Source organism: Cryptomeria japonica, chromosome 8 (assembly GCF_030272615.1).
Source record: "Cryptomeria japonica chromosome 8, Sugi_1.0, whole genome shotgun sequence".
Lineage (NCBI taxonomy): Eukaryota > Viridiplantae > Streptophyta > Pinopsida > Cupressales > Cupressaceae > Cryptomeria > Cryptomeria japonica.
In genome coordinates, this window is record NC_081412.1 from 576,002,700 (window position 1) to 576,019,120 (window position 16,421).

The 16,421-nt window shown below is 35.9% G+C and overlaps 1 protein-coding gene across 1 annotated transcript in view; it reads left to right on the forward strand.

Annotated features, from left to right (window-relative positions):
* Positions 1-8,403, forward strand: part of LOC131052976 (protein DETOXIFICATION 35) — a 107,801-nt gene extending 99,398 nt beyond the window's left edge. Inside the window, 4 exon segments of the mRNA XM_059209759.1 lie at positions 6,830-7,068; positions 7,227-7,345; positions 7,459-7,697; positions 7,810-8,403. Of these exon segments, the coding sequence (XP_059065742.1) occupies positions 6,830-7,068; positions 7,227-7,345; positions 7,459-7,602 (502 nt within the window). The 3' untranslated portion in view covers positions 7,603-7,697; positions 7,810-8,403.
* The last annotated feature ends 8,018 nt before the right edge of the window (positions 8,404-16,421 follow it).

Consider the following 16,421-nt stretch of genomic DNA (forward strand, 5'->3'; position numbering starts at 1 on the left):
GCTCTGGACCCTTTGGAAGGGTCAGGAGCATAAAAAGAATTTCGCTCTGGACCCTTTGGAAGGCTCAGGAGCGAAATTGACATTTTGCTTGATCTTTCTTCACAAAACTCCATTTCTCATTCTTTAATCATCAAAAACAAGTCTTTTGCCTTCAAAATTGCTTGGGAATTGGCTAGGAGAGAATTTTGGGCAAGATATAATGTTTTATGAAGAAATTCGCTCTGGACCCTTTGGAAGGGTCAGGAGCAAATTTGCTCAATTAGCCTCAATTCTCATCCTTTTTCACTCATCTTTGCTTTAGACTTGATCCTTGATCCTTCTTTCTGCCCTGCATGACCACCATTCAACGTCCCTAGTGAAGAAATAAGCTATTTGGGGAATTTCGCTCTGGACCGTTTGGAGGGGTTAGGAGCTTGAAAAAAATTCGCTCTGGACCCTTTGGAAGGGTCAGGAGCTTGAAAAAATTTCACTCTAGACCCTTTGGAAGGGTCAGGAGCGAAATTTGCAATTATGCTCAAATTCCTTACTTTTCATCAATTCACTCTGTTTCATACATCAATTCTCTCTTCATAACGTCATAAGGACAAGGTTTATGAGGCAAATTAAGACCAGGGAGATATTAGGAAATTTGCTCTGAACCCTCTGGAAGGGTCAGGAGCGAAATTGAAATTCGCTCTGGACCCTTTGGAAGGGTCAAGATCAAAATTTGACATGTTAGTCTCTCCGTCAGGATTCATATATGGAATATAACATTTAAGTATCAGGAAATGTCACTTATACTTTAAGTTATATTCCATATATATTTTCAGGATGTTTGAGAGTGGTTTTGGACCTCTAGGAGTTATAATGCAAAATCTAGTTTTTGGGGGATTCTTCAATTTTCCAGACAGTCAAATTTCAGGATCAGGATGACATTCCAGACTGCTTAAGGTGAATTCGCTTTGTCCTTGATGTAAGGGATGGGACCTAGGAGGACATTATGCATTCAACCAAGGTTTGATTTAGCAACTTGAAGTGTGATCGGATAGTACACAAAAAACACCCTAGGAATAATCTAAATAACCCCTAATCACTCAATTGACCTGACCTCTTGAGGAGATCCACCTAACTCAAGCAAGGCCTGCTATCCTAATGAGCCCCCTAGCGACCCTTCAATGCAAAGACTAAAAGCCAAGAACCTAAAAGACCAAGAAAACTAAACTAACCCTAGAAAGCAAAAAAAAAGGGGGTCCCCATTTGCAATGGAGCAATGTGTGAATACATCAGAACAGGTTCCAAATCAAGGATAATATGAGGAGAATACATGCCACACATGAGTCAAGCAAACTTATGAAATAATAACGGTAATTATTAGGCACAAACTATTAAAGCTAATGATTTTACAACAAATCAACTATGATTAATAATAGACACATAAGGGAAATGCATCATTATTATAAGGAGCGATGCTATTAGAAGGAGCAATGTTTGGGATAAATAACATTTAAACTAACATCGATGAATAATACTAATCAATATTTACGATAACCATCCATTTGTTAAAGAGAGTCATCGGGTATGTCTCTTGGGTGCACCATATCCCACTTGCATAGTATAAGAAGGGAATTGATCCCTCTCAATATAGGAAAAAAAAAGAGTACAATGAGATAGAAACACATTCAGGAACCACAAACTATCTTATTAACATTTTCATAGAATCAGTCCATAAAGCCCAGCCTCTTGGCACAATACGGACACATACTTATAGAAGATAGGAAATAAGGAAATCAGGCCTGAGTCTGATTGAAGAGGAAGAAAAAAGGAGAATATGTGATTCATGAAGAAGTCATTTCTACCAATTGCAGTGGCACCAACAACATAAAGGAATCGTCAAACCCAGAATTGAGGGTCTGCATTCAGGGTACCGAAATCAACACTAATCCAGCCCTGCAGAATTACTACAGAAAGGATAAGGTACGTATCAGACTTTAATGTTAGAGACTTAACAAACGTATATCTGATTAATTCCACTGGTCATATTTGCTAGATAACATGATATCTTGATATAAGTTCATAGCATGATAAGCTTAGAAATAATTAATATTCAGGTCTAGTAACACCATTAGATCTGCACGTGTGTGTGAATTAGTCTCATACAATTAAGTATTTAATACAAATTGCCAATGAATATCAGATTGAAACTTTTTGCAATACAGAAGCATTATTTATCTATTTTCATATAAAATCATATTTCCACGGGGTTTGGGGACGTTTCCTTGGGGGTATGGGGAAACGTGTTTCGGGGACGGGGGTACTTGGGGCCTAAGTTTGGAAACGCCGGGGGGACGACGGCGGGGGAGTAGTGCTGACATAATACATTTAGTACTCGAAAAATTAGTTTTAAAAATGTGTATATGTATAACTGTATAAGGAATAAGTAAACATATTGCAATTATTGCAATGAACTTTGAACAATAAGTTATAAGTAGAAACTAGAAAGATCGTGTTGGAGTATCTTTAAAGGATCTAACCCTAAAGATAGTAAAAACTCTAATTAACTTACCCCTATCATTTCAGCTCGAGGTATAGAAATAATAGCATAAATCTATTTCAATTTTGTCGTCATGAAAAACATCTTTATATATGTAATAATCACTCTAGACGATCTTTTATTTTTTAACAAGCATAAGAACCATGCAAACTGAAAAAATGCTTATCTCTTCTATTAAGTACTGATAATGATTACAAGCTGATACAATTGTTGGTACAAGGAAGCACATTGAAAAGACACTTTCTAAATTGCCCAAATTGCATGAAACTAGCATCCAATAGAAAACAATAAATGAAAATACCTTGAAAAGGCAGCTGAAATGATCACTATAGGTCCGAAACACACATTTTGGTTTAAATTACTGTATAGAACAATGCAGGTCTGGTACAATTGGAAAATATGTTGCAGGTCTGAAACATCACCATTGTCGGTCCAAACAACCCCTTAAAGCCTTTTAAAACTCACTCTATGCAACCATGTTTGCCCCCAAACAATGCCAAACAGCCTGAGATAGACTCAACCACACCAATTAGTACTAAAAAGTTGAAAGTTAGTTTGCAAGTCCCCTCCAAGGTTAAGGGACGTCTGCGAGTCTCGGGGACGTCTGGGAGTCCCCTTTGGCGTTTCTAACACAAGAAACTTCTAGGAAACGTCCCCCTGGTGAGGAAATGTCTCAGAGACGATGGAGGAAACTTGGTGGCGGTGGAGGGATGGTGGAGGGACGTTCTCTAGGAGTTCTTGCGTCTCGAGGACGTCCCCGTCTCGGAAGCGCCTACATTTTCAGGGGGGACGCGTCCCTGTCTCGGAAGCGCCTACATTTTTAGGGGGGACGCGTCCCCGTGGGACATTGTATAAAATGTATGCAATCTACTGTTGCATCTTGTAGGGGAAGGTTAGAGGTGTAATCCAGTGGTAATGAGGTGCTCACTTGGTGTCATAAGGACTTTGTGAGTCAAGGAACCAATTTGCACTCTCCATGCCAAACTCACAAGGTGAAGTGTGCATGTGTAGTGGACGTGAAGGGCAAGCAACATGGGTCTCCAAGTCTAGCAAGGAGGTTAGAAGCAACCATTCCTTGGGCTTGGTAGACAACGGATCCGCACAACCCCACTCATGTCTCATATACCAACTTCTGTTTGCTTGCATTAGGATGGATTAGGACTGATGTTGATGGAACATGTATGTAGGTGTTTGCCTTTCATTTTGGGTGCAGGTTATCCTTACAAGACTCCACTCATCTCACATAAGGTAAGTCTCTAATCTTAATTTATGTACTTTATGATTTTCTGATTATAATCATATTGTAGTAATGAGATAATATCTGGATTTGTAATTACATTAAGTAAGAACTATTATTAAAAGTCTAGTAATTGTCTCCTAGTTAAATTAAGTCATATATGTATTAAAATTATACATTAATTATTTTTAAAAGGGCCTATATCTAGTAGGGGACATTACAAATCATATTATTTCACTTTTATAATTTTATTCCTATTATTTTTTTTCTGATTTAAAGATTTTCATTTCATTTAAATTCATTGTTCAAAACTTCAATTTTCATTTTTTAGTTTTTACTTCAAAATTTTTCAAAGCAATAGCATATAGGTTTTCTATTTTTTTTTTAAACATTGTTTCTTACAGCATCATTATCACAATGAGCTCGTACAACATGAGTGAGGATGGGAGTCAAGAGGTTGAAGTAGAAATTCATAGTGAAAATGAATCATCTAATGAGCCTGGCATAGGAGTGGGGGTTCAGTCTAGTACCCACACTGAAAAAGTTTTGTTGGGAGTAGAAATTTGAGCTGCTCTTATGGGCCAAGGGTCCCTTTGATCCAAAATCACCTTTAGCACAATTTGCATCTAAGATACTAGCAAAGCGTGGGACAATTTGGGGCACTAGAAAGTGGAAGTGCCACGTGTAATATTGATTGGTTTGGCAGCATTACTAGAACTAATCCTCACTTCCTTCTTGTTCGAGGCAAAGGTGTAGAAGTATGTGAAAAGGTGGAAGGGAACTTGAAGTACACGTTTGAAATATGAAAATTATGGGTTGCAATGAAGATGAAGTACCTATATCTACTACATTGCCACATAGGAGTAGGGGTAATCAGATTTCTATAGTTTCTGCTTCTAATTTGCAAACTCAAAGGCCACCAATTCCATCCAATTCAGGGGTAGCAGAGCCTTAGGGAAAACGTAAGATGACTAGTCTATCTTCACAACCATTGGAAGATTTATTCAATGTGCAAGTAGAGGATGAGGTAGATGATGCCATTGGCAAATTCTTCTTTGCCAATAGCATTCCATTCCACATGTTCTACTCTCCTTATTATAAGGAAGCTATGTCAAAGATAATCAGGGGATGACCATAATATGTGCCACCTGGTGAGACTAAGTTGAGGACAACAATCTTGAATCAAACTATTCCAAGATTAATATTTTTATGGTGAAGATGAAGAGAACTTGGGTCACAAGTGGTTGCAACATAATCATGGATGGGTGGATGGACATTAGGCATCATCCACTCATCAATATCATGGTTGCAATTCTACACCGAGCATATTCAGCCAATCATTCAGTGTAGATGGGAGAAGCTCAACACCTATAGAAGAGGCTAGCCAGATTCGTATTGAGTGGACAAAATTTGCCACTCTTTGGGGGTATTCAGAGGCAACCAAGATAGATCTAGAGATTATGTCATGCGAGGACCCCAAGTTGTGATGGACTATGCATAGGTCTAGATCTTTGACAATTATTCTTGCCATTCGTTTGTTGTCCTAGGTTTCTGGTTCATTTGCTGCTGAGAGGAACTGGTCTACTTACAACTTCATCCACTCCATTAAGAGGAACAAACTTACTTCTAAGACGGCAAAGAAGCCTGTGGTGACGCAATGCCTTGGGTCTCATCAACTGCAACACATCTATGGTACAAGGGGAGTCCAACAGCCAAATGGGATATAGAGCCAGAAGAGCCAACACAGATTGATAATGATGCTACACAGACAGGGCTGGTTGGTATTGGTATAGATGAGCTTGAGCATGTGGGGTCCGGCAATTCGAGTGATGAGGAGTTTGGCAAGGAGCTTGGGGATGATTAGACTATACTTCTAGAGTCTAGACTATTACCATCTAGATTCTAGTATTTACTATTTTGTTTTTGAAGTTTGAAGTTTGAACATTGTTGAATCTTGATAACTTGATTGTAATTTTGATGAATCATGATTATGAAATCAGAAATTTTGAAAATTCTCGTTCCAATGTCTATATTTATAATAATTTATTATTACTAGTTCGATGCAATCATTGCAATGTGTTTAAGTTTAAAATAAACTCCACCCATTCCTTAGGCTGACACTGTGTAATAGTTATTATGTTATACATCTTTATCTTTTTAAAACTATTTTTTCAAGTACTATTTGTATTATGTCAGTACTGCTCCCCTGCTGCCTCCTGCCACCATTCCCAAACTTAAGCCCCAAATACCCCCATCCTTGAGACGCATCCCCCATCACCACACCAGGAAACTCGGTGGAACACTGGTAATTATTCCTACTTTCTAAGTTAGATTCTAAACATAATAGTTTTTTTGATTGATTAATAGCAGCTAGGGCCTGCACCCATATATTAAAATAAAAAAAGGATGTTACAATTTGTTCAGCAGAGATCCGTCATTTTACTAGTGGCAGTATACTGGATACCCAACTTCTCCATTTCGAGTCATCCCAAGCAGACAACTACATGATAACAAAATGCTAGTACTATCTCCAAAATGTCTTGTAAATCCAAAATGGAGATCTACATACACAGCCATCCCACACTACTGGACTGTCATCTATACAGTAATGATTCTAAACATCATATTAACCGTACTGTATGTTGACAGTTTGCTGCCGTTCATCTTCCTATTCCATTCTTTGCTTTATCTGTTTGATAACGAATTAAAACTTTGCTGCATCTTCTTCGATTATAAGCTTAACATGACTTTTCCTCTCTAGCTTTTGTTGTGTTAATATTGTTCACAGCCTTGAGTAATGATTACTAGGAACAGGGTATCTTTCGAAATCTAACTTGCAGGTTCAGATGTCTGTCTGCATCAGTTAATAACTTAATATTTCATATTTCATATTCGTTTTGGGTTATTTAGAAAATAAATTATTGGCCCAATACTTGATCTTATTTCCAAGGCAGACAGAGATTACTTGAACAAATAAAATATTGCTTTTTTTTTTCAGTGGTGCTGTTTCATACGTTTGGCAAACTTGCAAGCAGTGCTTAGTCTGTATTCACTTAATGCAGTGTGAGAGTATCAAATGAACTGGGAGCTGGTCGCTCTAATGCTGCAAAATTTTCTGTCATTATCGTGATTCTAACATCACTTTCTATTGGCCTTATATGTATGGGTATCATTCTTGCAACCAAAAATGAGTTTGCAGTACTATTCATAAATAGTAAAGTGGTCATGGAAACGGTATCCAATATGGCAATGTTACTTGGAGTGACAATGGTTTTGAATAGTGTACAACCAGTTCTATCAGGTATAGTGTAAATACTAATTCATAATTCTTGGTTTGTATGGCTGTACTTGTGGATGCTGGGCAGTTTATGGTATATAATTAACGACCTCTTTGATTATGGGTTAATTATGTTGTATCAGAATGTTTGAAGCCTCTGTTTTCGTGTGCAAACAACTCAGGTGTGGCTGTAGGCGGAGGTTGGCAAGGTCTGATAGCCTATGTAAATGTAGGGTGCTACTATGTTATTGGATTGCCCCTTGGCCTTCTTATGGGATACAAGTTCGACCTTGGAGCAAAGGTAGACTTAGATTCTTCCTCTTCGGAATGCAAATTCTCAAATGCTATTTGTTGTCGGCCCATTACCAATAAATATAAGGTTCTACTGAGTCTGATCTTTGTGTACTGAAACAGGGCATTTGGACTGGCATGATTTGTGGAACAGCCCTCCAGACTCTTATTTTGTTGTTAATCACATACTTCACTAACTGGAGGCGAGAAGTAAAGCATCATATTTCTGCAGCGGCTGTTGGGATCATTATCTCATTACTGCGGTGACAAGTATTTATTTTGTAGTGTAGGCTGATCAAGCTGAGGATCGTGTCAGGGTATGGGGAGGATCGGCTGAGCCTTATACAAATAGATCATTGAAGGTAAGTGAGTGCATGTTAGATACATTACTTGAAAAATATAGGAAGTTTACAACCCAAGTGAACTATACTGACTGTCACATTATGATTGACCCTCTCAAATTTGAAATCGCAGGGGAAAGAGAATGTTGAATATGAGAACATCCCTTAGAAATCTACAAGATCTTCTATCCATGAAAACTTTGGCAAATGTCTTCCTTGGAAAATACTTGTTCTAAGGATAATATCTGGAAGACCTCACTCTGTGAAGAAGAAAACTCCAAATATTTGAACTGCAGTTACAAATTTAGTGGGTTGACACAATATGCTTAAGTAGATGTTTTATCATTAGGCTGATTGATGTTACATTTTTTTTGTTCTCTAGGTTCACTTATATGAAAGATTGGAAACCTTTGGCGGATCAGCTATACCATAAATCCAATTTGAGCGTATATCTTCTGGCCCGGGAAACAAAAAATGTTTTTAAGAGATGGGAAGATTGTTCCCAAAAAGGGCAAAAAAAAAAAAAAGACAATTTTTCTCAGTTTCCAGTTTGAAATGATTTACCTGCTTCTACACTGTGTTGATAGCAAGTTTTGTTACAATGATTTGTAAATTTGACTTTTGTCGTAAAATTCGATTTAAAAACGTTGTCATGCATTAAGGTAATATAAATCTCGTGTTGAGAAACAAACTGCCTTTTGAATACAAGCATGAGGAAGTTCTCATACACCAATTTGCTTTCTGCTTTTTGATGACCTCAAAAAGGTTGTCCAAAAGGCCAGCATTTAATTATCATATACATATGGTGGAAGAATTCTGCAAATTATCTATAAATGGTAGGTTATATTGAGTAGATAATTTCCTAGTCAATTTGAAACGAAACCTCAGTTCTCGGCATCTAGTTGATGAAAGATGGAAGGCAGATTTTAGGATTGACTAAAATTAGTCTTCTGTATCTCTCTAAAGTTCTGTAGTCTATAAGTTAAATGATAATCATGCATACTTCTCCCTCTTCCTGTTTACAAGAAGTTTTTGAATGGTGGAAATACATTATTGATTTTGCACTTTGTCGAAGAGCTTAGAATTGTACTTTCAATGCCGTATTTGCCTTTCCATTAATTTTAATTTGAATTCATTGAATATCATATAAAGAACTGGTTTCTTAATATAAGAGGATATATTGTAAATTGCATCCCACATTTACAAGAGTTTCTACATTGGTATAGGGAATATACAAAAGTGCAAAAATGAATATCAATGCCTGTCATTGACTTTGCAAATCTTAGACAAATTATATTACTTTTATTTATTATTGCAGTGGTATTTAAGTTAGAAATTACTTTAATAGAGATATAGAAAATCAAGTAAAGACCAAGGTGCATAAGAAGACTTGAGAGGATCTTCCATCGTTAGATCTTATAATATGTGTTCGGGATTGAGTTCTTGGTCAATTTGATTGTTATAACAAAATTGATGATATTTATAATGCAAGAGGTGGATGTAAGGTGTGTAAGAGGAGTTACTACTTAATGTATGTTGATCATTTTTTTGTGAGGTGTGAGATATCCCACGGGGATTTGGACTTTAATTTTGGGTGTGAAGTATTGACCACATATTTTTGGAATACTATTCATGGTATTTTGTATTCGTCTCTCCTATTTATTGATGCTTTGAAATGATAGCTAGACCATGTTGTTTTACAAGTCATTCAAGCATCATTAATATATTTGTAGAGTTCAAAGGGATAAGCTAATGTATGCATTGTAACTTTTTTTTATCATTAATACAAGTTTGGATCTCTTTGCGTGTAGAGTTTTTTTTTCATTAGAGTTTCTCCACATATATTCATGTTATGGTTTGCATCTACCTTATGGTTGATTTACATATTCATTTATGATCAATCATTTGTCATTGAATTTAATTGCATTAAGATCAACATATCTCACTATATAGTTACAGTGTGTTGATAAAGATATGATTAAATGTTACAAATGTTCAATTTATGAAAATGGAAGTCATTTAAATATAAAGTTAAATTAAATGATTTTATAATAATAAATGCTATTTTTTAAAAATAAATTTATGTTTTTTTATATTTTCTCAAGAATGTTATTGAATACAATCATATGAGTTTGCATATATTAACCATTGAATAAAATAATGTGTTATGGAGTGCCTAGAAATTGAATTTTATGTATTTATAATTAGGTTTAAAAAATACTAAATTTGCAAATGATGATTGATTGGCTATGTTATGCAACAAAATATTGAATGACACTTCCTCTGAGAGCTACAAATTGCCTCTTTCTTTGATCACACTCAGGCAAATAGTTATAATAAATGGGTCATTAGCCCTCTGAACTTTCTACCTAATCCATGGCAGAGGACAATTTCCTTGCAACAAAAGATGCACACAACAAAATTTGAACACCTATATGTTGTTTTATAAATAGAATACATAAATTTATTAAAAATATAAATATATTAGGAGAAAGGACCCAAAAGGTTCTATGTTCAATAATTGTTCATTGAAACATGCTAATTAAAAGTCCACTAAAAACATTCTACATGTATCAATAGTTGCTCACTTGTATATCTAGTTGATGCACATGAAAGGGGAATGTGTCTACACTAGTAATTTGAAAAAGTGTATGTAATTGGAAGAGTTGTGCAACTTTATTAGTATCTATAGCACACTATTATTGAGGCATTTCTACATAGGAATTAGTCAAAACATTTATTAGAAGAATTTGTACTGGATCAGTTGGCAAAAGTTAATTCTATTACAAGAGAATGCATCTGGATTCTACATCTTTGTCCTATTACATAAAAGAGAAATCAAGACAGAGAAATGAACACTAAAATACAAATGTATACAGAATCATAAATTTGATAAAGCGAAAACAATCGCAACAATATTACAAATAACTAAAACACTCGTAACAATATTACAAATTTACATCTATTGCAAACTCAACAAAATCCCTATTACTAGCACTTGCACCAAAATAAGGTACAATGGTTATGCATCGATAGTAAAATATAATTCAAATAATGTATAAGAGAGTACAAATCACAAAATATAAAAGTTGTATTTGTTAGTGACAATTATTTATAATATAAAACATTTTATTAAATTGAAGATAACCTTGTCATTCATTAGAGTGGAATATGAAGAAAAAATGTAGAATAACTCATTGAAATGGAAAGTGGTTTTCCACAACATAAGAACCTTAGTTAGAGATATTATATACAAAATGATTTCTTTGTTCCACCATAGTGGCACCGTCTAAGCTAAAGTCAACATAGTCAGTTGTAGGTTTACAAGGTTGGGAATCCTGGATGACCATAATCTCATTACCTTAAGTTTTAGAAAACAAGGGCCTCATTTATTTTGTTTAAAGACAGGTTCTTTACGCTCATTTGCTTCTTTCTTAAAAGGTTAAACAATTAAACTCTTGAGAGACCATATAGACAATATGGCCATCATGAGTATATGGAAATAAAGGAAGGGCCAAGTGATAAACTATGAGGTTTGAACATAGTGGAAGTAAATGTGACTTTTGATTAAATTGATTGATGGTAATAGCATCATCTTGTTTGCCTTAGTTTCCATGGGGTTCAATGATATAGGGTTTAATAATAAGGGAGGATTTAGTAACAGAGATATAAACTAATATAGTTTCTAAAACAATAGGGCTTTTTGAATCTTTTATAAAACCATGGGCTTTCACATATTTGGGGACTTTAATCCTAGTAGTAGTAGGAGAGGAGCAATGAGTTGCTACACAATCTTGAAATTGGTCATTTCATGTTTTTCAATTCACTTTTATGGTTACAAAATGTGGAAGGATAGACAAAGCATGTTAATTATTTGATACAATGTTTCAAAGAGTTGTGATCTCATTGAATGCACTCTAATTAGACAAGTTATGTCATTACCCTCATAATAATATCTCAAATTTTTTTAATGTCTATTGTGTTCTACCTTATTTGAAATACAATGTGATGCATTAATTCCATTATCAAATGATCAATTATATGTGAGTTTATCAAAATTTAAAATTAATCATTTTCTAATAAATTCAAAGATCATGTTTGCAAAATTTTGAATGTGAAATGATAGATTATTTGTTATTTATTCATCAATTTTAATTTTGAATAGTTAATAATAAAAAATAAATGATTAAAAGTTTGATTAAAAAATTATTTTAAAACAATAAGTTATTATTATTTTTAATTAATTTTTTTAATAATTAGTAATTGCTAATTGCTTAATTATATTTTTTTTAATGTTTAAAAAGTTATCTCGTACTATTATTTACAATCAAATATTACTAAATATAATAATGTATAATTTATTATTTATAGATTTATTTTAAAAATATATAAGTAAAAAATATTATTATTAACTGTAGACATCTAAGATTGTCCTAGCCTAATTAAATAATTTTATTTATTTATTTAAATTATCATTTCCCTAAATTAAATAAATATTTTATTTATTTAATTGGTCATGTTGTCATTTTTATGACACCCTCGGTCTATTAGTGAGAACCAATCAGAGATATGTTCTATGGACCACCATTGCCCTAGTTGATCAAGGAAAGAACCAATGGAATCATGAGATGTGAAGTGTTGTCTTGTTGGGAGGCAAGTTCCTAAGCCTTTTCCTTCTTTGACCACGAAATCTCGAAATCCCAAGTTCCTAAGCCTTTGCCTTCTTTGACACCAGAATCCCGGAATCCTGAAATTCCCAAGCTCCCAGGCCTTTGCCTTTTTTGACCTTGGAATCCCAAAATCCTGAAATTCCCAAGTTCCATGCATTTTCCTTCCTTGACCTTGGAATCCCATAATCCCAAAATCCCCAAGTTCTTAAGCCTTTGCCTTCCTTGACCCCAGAATCCCAGAATTCCCAAGTTCCATGCCTTTTCCTTCCTTGACCTCAGAATCCAAAATCCCAAAATTCTAAAGTTCCTAAGCCTTTGCCTTCTTTGACCCTAGAATCCTGAAATTCTCAAGTTCTATGCCTTTTCCTTCCTTGACCCTGGAATCTCGGAATCTCAAAATTCCCAAGTTCCTAAGCCTTTGCCTTCTTTGACCCTGGGATCTCAGAATCTCAAAATTCCCAAGTTCCTAAGCCTTTTCCTTCCTTGATCCTAGAATCCCAGAATCTCAAAATTCCCAAGTTCCATGCCTTTTCCTTCCTTGACCCCAGAATCCTAGAATCTTGAAATTCTCAAGTTCGTAAGCCTTTTCCTTTCTTGACCCTAGAATTTTGAAATTACCACATTCCATGCCTTTTCCTTCCTTCACCCTAGAATCCCTAAATCCCAAAATTCCCAAGTTTCCCAAATCTTTCAAACTCCGAAAACCCAAGTTTGCCAAGTCTTCCAACTTCGGAAACCCAAGTTTTCCAAGTCTTCCAAACCCCAGAATCCTAGGTTTCTGACTTGTGACACTTCCAGATGGCATGATCAACACTCAAATCTCTCAACGTACAACCAAATCTTGTGACTTGTACACTTTCATCCATGGATCTACTGGGGCGCATTTAATTTTTTTGCAAGATTACAAGTGGAGTGCAAGGCCATGCTTCTTTATGGTTTCTTGATGACCTTCATGTCAAGTTTGCATGCTTTGACTTTGGAATGTCAGACAATCCACCTTCTAGAAGTACTTTTCTTCTTGGGATTGCCTTGTCAAGGAATGATCGAGTTGCTTGCATGTACACCATGTCAGGTCCATGCACTTCCCTGCATTCCTTGACTGACATTCCTCTATACAAACAAGGGTCAAGGATTCTCTTCCTTGACCAATGGTCTCTTCTCTGCGACCAATTTTCTATATAAAGGTTGTTAAGCCTCATTATAAGGGGTTGTCTTCCTACTAGCTAGATCTATTTTTATGCTCTTTCACTTCTCTTGAAGACTTGTATATTTCTTGCATTTTTGCAATTATAAGTTTGGCCATTGGCCTTATAATGAATTTAAATCATCTTTCTTGCCTTACTTCAACTTATGCATGTTGTGTATGTGTTCTTACCTTCATTGTAAGTGTATGTTTGTGAATTTGTCTCACATATATGCTGTGTTAACCTATTTCTGGGTGTGACTTGTGGGAACCCTTCTCCCCTCTTGACATTCAACAAGTTCTAACCTCCATATATGCATTGAGGTTATTCATGCAACTGAATTTTGTGTATCTCTAGGGTATTTCAATTGATTATTTGTGTCATTCCTTGGTGGGGAGAGAAACATCTCTTATCTTGGTGCATCACCTCCTTTCATTTTAGCATTTCCTTCTTCCCTTTTCCTCTACAAGTTGTTAGGATAGGTTTAGAAATAGAATTTGGAGTGTTGAGTTGGTTCAACACCTACCCTTGGATTGAGAAGGAAGCCATCCTTTTCTAGAGATTCAACCCCCTTGCGCAAGGTCCCATAATTCGAGGTTGTTTCCATGTTTCAAAAGGTTGTTGAGTTGATACATCAACAAGGGTGCAAACTTTTGTGACAACAGTTTTTGGCACACTCTGTGGGATAGATTTTCAACTTACATGCTTAGGATTTATTATTGTTCGTAGTATCTTACCCTTTGGAGGCAGTCATCTTTCAAGCACTTGACGACTCTGCTCACAAACCCAGTCTCTTATTCATGACCTAGATTGTTAATTTCATGCCCATAATTCATACAAGGGCATCTTCTAGAGGTAATTTCAAAATTTCAAAACTCTCATTTTCAAGTTCTAAAAGACGGAGAGGTAGACTTTCATTGTCACCAATCAGGGGTGTCAAGTTTGTAAACACTCCATCACCTATGTCTCATTTTACCCAATTATTTACAAGGTCCCACCACCCATATCAATAGACCATTATTTCCTATGGCTATCCCTAGAAATTAGGGTTTTTTACCTTTAATGAAGGTAGTCCTTTAGTTTTAGCCCAAAAATATGATATACCAATCGCTACCCTAAAAGCTATACCCTTATTTACTGGTTAAACCTTTGTTACTTTGGCTGGACATATCCAAGATGTTGCTAGCATCTGCATCGTATTTTATGTAATTGAAGATCATGTAGTAGTTATGCTTCTAGCATCATCCTTTAAGGGTAAGGCCCTACAATGGTATAGGGGGTTGCCCTCCAACTCCATTCACAAGTGGGATGAGTTAGGAGAAAAAATATGCAAATACTTTTAAGACAAAAGTGATCATTTATCACTTGTGGAGAAGTAGACCACTATTAAGAGGGCAACCTATGAATTCAAGGGAGATTTCAAAAGACTTGGGATAGAATTCCCGCCTTGGTCAAGCCATCTCCCAATCATTCCTTCTTGTAGTATTTAAGATCTCTCAATAACGATGTATTTGTCATGATAAAATCAATGGGTGGAATTTATCTCCTAGATGCATATGACATAGCCATAAAGGTAGAAAATTGTTTGATACATGTTGGGAAGATAGCTCCAAGGCTACCAATGCCTCTCTATCTAGAAGCTCCTACTCAACAACCCACCTTGGCTCCTATCCCCATGGTGCCCACAAGCCATCCATCCACATCCACTTCATCCTCAAATGAGCTCCACAAGGTCAAGACTTTGTTGCAAAGCTTTGGCAATGAGTTGGTGACACTAAAAAGGCAATAGGCTCATCATAGTAAGCCTTATCAAGCACAAAATCAAAATTACCAGCAAAATAGGCCACCTTTTCAAGGAAAAAACCAATGGAGTAATGCTAGGCCCTTGAATAGTTTGAATCCTACAACTATAAAATCTCAAAGGTAATAGTTCCAATGCAAAATAATCTCACCCAAGAGAAAGATTGGTGTCAACCATGCAATCAGCCACACAACCAAGTTTCATGCCAAAATGGAGAGTTTTTCCAAGCTCTAGTAGTACAGAATGAGCCAACCACCTATGGCCAACAATATGAGCCAAATTATCCAAGTGTTGGCATTTAGGCTCACATACAAGGAGATTATAATTTTATCAATTGGCAAGAGGCAGGATTTTGTGGTATAAACCTGACAAATGGTGAGACTATGCTACAATATACAAGGTCAAAAAGGAAAGTGGTAGAGGGTGCCTCACCTTCAACATCTTCCCAAGATCCAACACCTAAATACAAGTCAAAATACCATCCAAGGTAGCAGGAAGAAAGAGGAGGCCTAGGTTACCCCCCAAAAAGGTAGACCTTGTAGCTTCAAGGTGGCCTCCAAAATCAGTTGGTGTTCCTTTCAATATAGTTGACCAAATGAAGAAGGTCAATCTTAATGCCACTATCTAGAGGCCCTTTCCACCCCATCTCAAAGGGATCTACTTAAGGAGGCATTGGAGGGTATCAACCAATTGAGTTATGTGGCAATGATCAACAAGAAGGCAATCTCCACCAGTTTGATACAACCCAGGGAGGAAGAAGATTCAAGCAAAATCAGTAAGCCTCCCCTCTTCTATCTATCTTTAATCATAAGAGACAACCTAGTTCACAATTGTATGATAGAATCAGAGACAAGAAACTCAGTCATGCTTAAGAAGGTACCTAACCTTCTTGGTATAGAATATGAACTTGTGACTAAGGGGGTTGTCTGATTGGATGACACTTGTATTAAGACAATAGAGGTGGTTAAAAATTTGAAGTTAGCCCTGCACACATGCCCTGGTTGCACTATCTTACAAGACATATCAGTCATTGACCTCCTTTCCTTCTTTACCATCTATCTATCTAGAGACTTCACCACCAAGATGGATG